This window comes from Triplophysa rosa, linkage group LG1 (genome assembly GCF_024868665.1).
Source record: "Triplophysa rosa linkage group LG1, Trosa_1v2, whole genome shotgun sequence".
Taxonomy (NCBI): Eukaryota; Metazoa; Chordata; class Actinopteri; order Cypriniformes; family Nemacheilidae; genus Triplophysa; species Triplophysa rosa.
The window spans coordinates 28187042-28193748 of NC_079890.1; the positions used below are offsets into that span (position 1 = coordinate 28187042).

Below are 6707 nucleotides of genomic sequence, written 5' to 3' on the forward strand. Positions count from 1 at the left end.
TCCTCATGGCAGGACAACTATGTCAACAATGAAATCAACAGGACAACAGTATTGGCAGGCACCACAGAGAGCAGACCTGCTAGAGAGGGGGTCTGGCCCATATGCCGCCAGATAAATGATAAGCCTTTGTTATTCGTTTAAAAGGACGTATTGCTGTCACTGTCTCAGAGACTGCTGAGCAAACTTTAGGACCAAATGCCATTAATCCAAGCTAGTGAACCCATAGAGGTGTATCCAGCCTTGAAGACACAGCTTGCCAGTGCCTACACTTGTTTTATGGGTTTTTTGAGTGAAAGAGAAACGGCACGAAAGGGCTACAACTGATGAATGGGTTGATGGTTAAGATGTATGTGTCATGGGGAACCAGGGATAGGAGCTTTGTATTTTATGTGTATTTGTTCATTCCTTTAAAATTGACCATTTGTGTTATTGGGGTAATTTGGAATTGAAAACTACATCTCACTGTTCTTGAATGTTTTTTGACATTGGAAAAGGTTACAAAGCTATCATTTTAGGGGTGTATTTATAGTAGTCACATGCATATCAGGAATACTATTTACATGTCTAGTTGTTCATTTTTTATTTGGAAGTACAATATTGCACAGCATTTCACTTTTTTCTAATCCAACATGGAACAATTAAGACAGATTTTTAATAATGCTTTAGTTAGGAGGAAAAGGATTCAAATTAACTTCATTTAGTGATGTACAGATTGCATGGGCTGTATAAATGTGTCTCTCTGGGATTTGCTGATAAAAGTGGAGGTCCCATGAGCCTGAGGAGGTAATCCATCTGGTCAAGAAACCCAGCTGAGCTATAACGGGACATATTGGAAACCCTGACAATCTGGACATAATGATTTTAGTGTAAAAGCTCAAATAATGAGGTCCCAGTCAAACCCGAGGGAATTTTATATCCTCAAATTACCAATCAAACAGTAATGTTTATTACAATACATTATGTTTAAAATATGAACGGTATTATTGTTTAAGTGCATGGTGATCTGATAATATTAAGTTAAATGGTGTCTTTTTACATTGGGAATTCGAGCAATTCTCGAAAACGTTTACAGATTTGAAATGGAATTATTTACGCGAAACAAAAAAAATCGTTCAGAACGTTTTTTTTTCATTTCTATAACATAATTCTTTTGACCAGTTTTCATTAAAGTTTTCCATTACAAAGTATTTTATAAACACGGAGTGAGGAGAATTAATAAACATTTAGGCTACATTGGTTTGGCACTTATTATTATTTTCGTTTAGTTTAGTATATTTAATTATGTTTAAATGCACTTACACGGTGCGTTTTTAAAAGTGTTACCCTGTCATTTTTATCCAGTTGAATTTCATCTCCCTAAACCTTCAATTTGTTTCATTATCTGAATTGTGGTCAATCGTTGGCATGACAAGGGATGCTGACGGATTGGAGTATCTCTGTTTTCTTGCACACGACTAGATACGGACTAGAAACAAAACCAAACAGAATTTGTGAGCACCGAGTGCTTCTATTAGAGCACAAAGCCTCATTTGCAGGTGAATGCGATGGCACTCGCTTCGCCTTACGCCTTTAGCTTCTTTTGTTCCATTTCGCCTTTTTTGGTGCCAGATGGTCATGGAAATGGGAAACTTCTTTAGAGAAAGGCTATATCTGGCGAAACACTGGCACTCTTTACCTAAACTACAAACGACGAAATCGGACGACACGTTTGCGAGAGGAGTGTAAAATTCGTTTAATGGCACATATGCCTTGAAGACTGATTTTGTTATTTTACTAAATTTTAGTTTGTGAGAGTCACGAGCTTTCCAGCTATTCGCGTAATATCGAAAGAATAAAAACCGCACTCGCGTGTTTTACATTTAATTTTCCCAAATTAAATTATTATTATATCTATAGTTTATTATGATCAATGTTGTGTTGTTTAGTAAGCCCCAAAGAGTATTACTCTAATCACAAATGTGTCATATTATTACTGTTTAAAATACAAGCCTTAATGTTGTTATGTAATTTGAGACACAATACAAGACGTTGATATTTAAGAGACACATGGAAACAGATAAAAGTTAAATGGGCCTACTCAAAAAAATGTCAAATAAAACGACATTTTGTCAGAATAATTGACCCTGTAATTTCTCTTCTTTCTAACCCCCCCCCAGTTTTCTAATTCTATAGATATCAAAGCTGCCATGACACCAATTTTTCCTAACGAATAAATTTCGTTCTGGTCACTATTTATTTTTCTATATCTTTGTTCTTTTTTTCGTCATAGCTTTTCTCCAAGCTCAATGACATTAAAGATTTGGCGTGTAGTGGTATCTATGGTAAATGTTATTCACAGACAGTGTGTAGGTAGGGGGAGGGGAGGCAGGTGGTTGGCGTGTAAATAGAAGAAGCCCATTTTGTTCAAGTCTTGGTAAGTGTTTCATTAGCGGGATAGCTGAGAGGGTGCTGAAAATGAAGGTCTTATGTGGACAAAGCGGGGTTCCAAGGGCACCTGCCTCCTTCATTATGGAAAGAAAATGGCATTTAAATCCTCCCTATAGTACGCAGCTGCCTGCATATCCCTCCCCACAAACACTAAGGGCGGAACAGCTGAGTCCATCCTCTTTAGAGGCCAAACTTTACTATTTTTTTTCCAAAGACAAAATGTTGACGCTTGAAAAGTGTAGGGCAAACATATTTTCTGCCGTTTACCCACACCCCCTCTATTTTCTCAGTTCTTCATATACTGCATACGACTTTCATAAGCAAAGACACGAATACGACCAAGTTAGCAAAAATATAATTTAATTTACATTTTGATTCAAAGATACAACGTGGGCTACAGAAAATATTTTAAAACACACGGCTCAAAAATTCTTTACACAATGTTGCAAACAACCCTTAAATAAAACACATAATAAAACATATGGGCACAAATAATAAAAACAATAACAATAGCTGTAAATAATAAAAAGTATCAAACTATCTTGAAACATAAATAAAATAAATTAGTATATTTAAAAAGATTTTTTTTCTAGTCTATTTAGAGCTGTGGGGCCTAGCCCTCTAAACAGTTTAAACAAAACAAAAACTTAAAAATTGCACCGTTTAGACATTGTACTGGAACAAAGTCTCTGTTGGCGGAGCCATTATTGCTACATGTATATCTGATTTCAGAAAGGTCTCGTCCCCTTGTTTCTTTTATCCGCTCCGCAGATAAACACAGGTGGACTGCTGCATTTTCCGTAGAGTGCAAACATCTGTAAAGCAAAGCAAATGACCAAAATGAACACTTGTTACATAGAAACAAACATTTCACATAAGACGGAGAATTGAACTCTTTTGAGACTGCGTTACCACGAATTACACTTTCTAAATTAGCCCATTTGAAATGGCATGTATCTGGAATGAGTAAATTGGCACTATTAATAAAGGGAGTAAAATAAAACGAACACTAGTGATTCAAGTAGACAGAGTTAATACGTACCATTATCTTATTGTTTTACGTGGCGTCACTTCAAGGCTGGAGGATGTGATGGCTTGAAGGGAGGTACGTTCGTCCAACTTGGATTCAATGATCCGCTTTCTTTTCGGGAAGAAATCTGGTGAAAAATCACAAGATTTCATTAGACATACTTATATGCTGTTTACCTTATAATAACAGAAACACGTTGCATTATTTTTATTTGTCATTTTAAGACATTTACCTGTAATTTGTGGCGTGCTGTTTCTGGTAGACTCTGGGATTAATGTCCTCTTTCGTCTATTTCTGACGACTGAAGAGCGAGCAGGTCTCGAGTTGATCGCACAAGAGAGGTTTTCCTGATTCAGTTCGCTGGATTTACTCGGGACATCCGCAAGTTCTTGAACCGGACTCCTGGACAACCCGTGAAATCCACAGTCAACGGTGGCGGACGCATCTTCTGTTGCGTTGACAGACACCGCAGCGCGCTCTCTCTTATTCTGCAATTTATTTTTGTAGAAACAAGGTAAACTGTCCTCTGACATTTCCTCCCATTCGTAATCTCCAGGTAATGGAGAGTTGCTCTCAAAGTTAAAATTCCACCGGCTTTGGTCTTGCTCGGAGATCTCCTGGAGTTTGCGTTTCATTTCACAATGCAGTTCCTCATGATCTACGGGTCCGAAAAGGTTACGACAAGCCCTTGTGCGGGCAAGAAGAGGAAATGTCCACCGTGCAACATGACGCTCCAGGTTGTTTGATACGTCCACGTTTGCCATGATGCCTAAAACGCAAAATCTTGAGACCTGAGCCGACGTTTGTTTGGGTCTTGTTGTTTGTAGTCTGTTTATATCTGTGCCGGTGGTTAAAGGCCAGCGTTTGTAAGAGCAAAGGCCTCTGATTGGCTAGACGGACACCACGCCCTGTGTAATAAACCCCCCTACCACTATGAGCAAAGTCACCTTCCCCCCTCATTTAAAACACTACAGCCTGAAAAAGGAGGGTTTTGTTTTGTGCTACAATGTCCGCTATGTCTTATATCTCTTAGCCTATATACTTCTATATAAAATAAATGTACATACATTTTTTTTCAGTTCAAATATTTAATCTAACATCTCTGTCTTTATAGGGTAAATATACATTTTACCCTATTTTTACAGTGCAAGTTAAATATGACACATATTTAGAGACATCTTAATTATAAAAATAATTTTAAATGAATTAAATATTTGTTTTAATACAAAATTAAAAGTTTTGCGCTACAATAACTATAGTTAAAATAAATGTAATATGTTGGGTGTGTTTATAAGTTGTAGAATATCCAACTTAAATACACGTAAATGTATAATTATTAATAAAATACTGTAATAATGTAAATTCCAGCGTTATGCGTGTGACATTTTCAAACATTACATAGCTATAAATTTTAGAATATTAGCCCACAAATAAATTGGACCGATATTGAACCATCTGGTTATATTTTTCTAAACCCCTGTTGATACAGCCCAGACATCAGAAAAATATCAGTCTATGCATGAGTTTTCTATTTAAAAAAAACCATTTGTTATAGGGCTAGATGTGACAAAAAGTGTCAGCTTCTGAGAGACGACATACTATGTTTCTGTGTATTAAAATGAGCAAAACATGAAGTGGTGGTTCTTTAAAAAACATAATTCTATTTATTCTAAAAGATTGTATTTTTTTTAGTTTTATAGCCTATTTTAAATGTAGGCCTATATTTTATATAATGTGACTATCCTGAGAGTCTCACTTTGCCTATGGAAAAAAGTTTCTCTTTTTCTAAATAAAAATGCTTTAAAACGCTTTAAGACCTCACATAGGAATTCAAACCATCAAATATTGACATTTAAGCTATCACTATGCTGAAAACCATTGGTTTATCTTTTTTTTTTATCTTAATGTTGATGCATTAGTTTTCGTGTCGACCAACGGCGCACGAAGCTCAACTAGGTAGAGACACCACAATGACGTCAAGCTCACCCACAAAATCACCCACTGCGATCTCGAAAGCTGCGCGTCAGTGCGCGAGGAGGAATCAATTCTCGGGTCGCCTTAACACCCAGTGGTACTCCCCACACCAAAACAACAACATTAGCGTTACGGAAATTTAACATCATTCGTAGTAACGGGCCTGTTTAGTGAAATGATCATGAACATATTCGTTGCTTTAATAAAACCGTGTAACGTTGAACCACGCTTAGGTGTAACTGCTGGTGCAGCCTAGCAAGCCTTGCATATTAGCCATATGTTTACCTCCATATTTAGCATTTAGATCAACAATATAATATTAAGAATTATCATGTTTCTTACATTATTGGAGTGTTTTAGCTGATTTACATTTGAAAACTGCATCTTTAAAATGCTTGCTAGGCTTTGCTGATTGCTGAAGTTCAGTAATGGTAGCTCTGAAGAAAACTGATCATAGAATGCCTTCCTACCTCCTCGTATTGCCACACATTTATTCATTCGTCAGTCATTTGAACAATGACCTCCCCAAAAGCGCTCCACTGCGCATCCGCGCTAGGCCCAAATTTTCTATGAGTTGCTGACATCTAGTGGCCAATGGGGCCGTTGCCTTTTAAATAGAGCTCAATAAACTCGAAAATTAATTTTACGCTTAGCCCACTTAAAAGAATGGAAGCATGTTAATTCGACACATTTTTTAAATGTTAATTTCATTTTCAACCCACTTACCCTTTTTAAAAGGAAGTTAACATATTAATTTGTGTTGGGACAACTACATGAGTTCTTTTAAAAATGATCTGTTATTTATGCATTTTCAGTGTAGAGACAGAGTTTTTCGTCTGTTTTTAAAACAGAACTATTTTTTTGTTTCTACAGAATTTCCAGCCTGTTTGTTATGCGTAAGGCTAGGTACTGTCTCCTCCATTCCAGTCTGTAAAAACCTGAGAATTTTGAAAGACTTTTCTAACACACTATCAACACAATGTTTTAAATTAGTTTGAAGCAGAGCATTTATAAACAACCAACTCTAACATTATGTTTTTGAATGCAATAAAGCACATTCTTGCTACTTGTTACCTTGGTAAGTAAGAAAGGGAAAAATCCTAACATTTAAAGAAAATTTTTCATCTTCTATCTCGAAAGGAATGACTACATGCGGGAGCTCAAGAGAAAGTCAGACAGATGGCAGGTAAATGGTTGAGTTTATGTAGCAGCGGTCGGTTAGGGAGTGGTTTTGACAGAATAAACTCCTGATTGACTTCCTGGTGACACTCTAGAG

The 6707-nt window shown here is 36.6% G+C and overlaps 1 protein-coding gene across 1 annotated transcript; it reads right to left on the reverse strand.

Annotated features, from left to right (window-relative positions):
- Positions 1–2770: 2770 nt before the first annotated feature.
- Positions 2771–4385, reverse strand: cdkn1ca (cyclin dependent kinase inhibitor 1Ca). The gene is made up of 3 exons (XM_057338481.1): positions 3690–4385; positions 3470–3584; positions 2771–3242 (listed from the first exon to the last, which is right to left on the reverse strand). Exons 1-2 carry the CDS (start codon positions 4219–4221, stop codon positions 3472–3474), a joined length of 645 nt encoding a protein of 214 aa, XP_057194464.1. The 5' UTR covers positions 4222–4385; the 3' UTR covers positions 2771–3242; positions 3470–3471.
- Between the last annotated feature and the right edge of the window lie 2322 nt (positions 4386–6707).

What these genes read in the sequence shown, in the direction of transcription:
- cdkn1ca (XM_057338481.1), bottom strand. Translation starts at nt 4,221, where the DNA reads ATGGCAAACGTGGACGTATCAAACAACCTGGAGCGTCATGTTGCACGG. An exon ending in CAGCACGCCACAAATTACAG is followed by an intron (nt 3,585 to 3,689) that starts GTAAATGTCTTA and finishes ATTTTTCACCAG; the next exon opens with ATTTCTTCCCGAAAAGAAAG.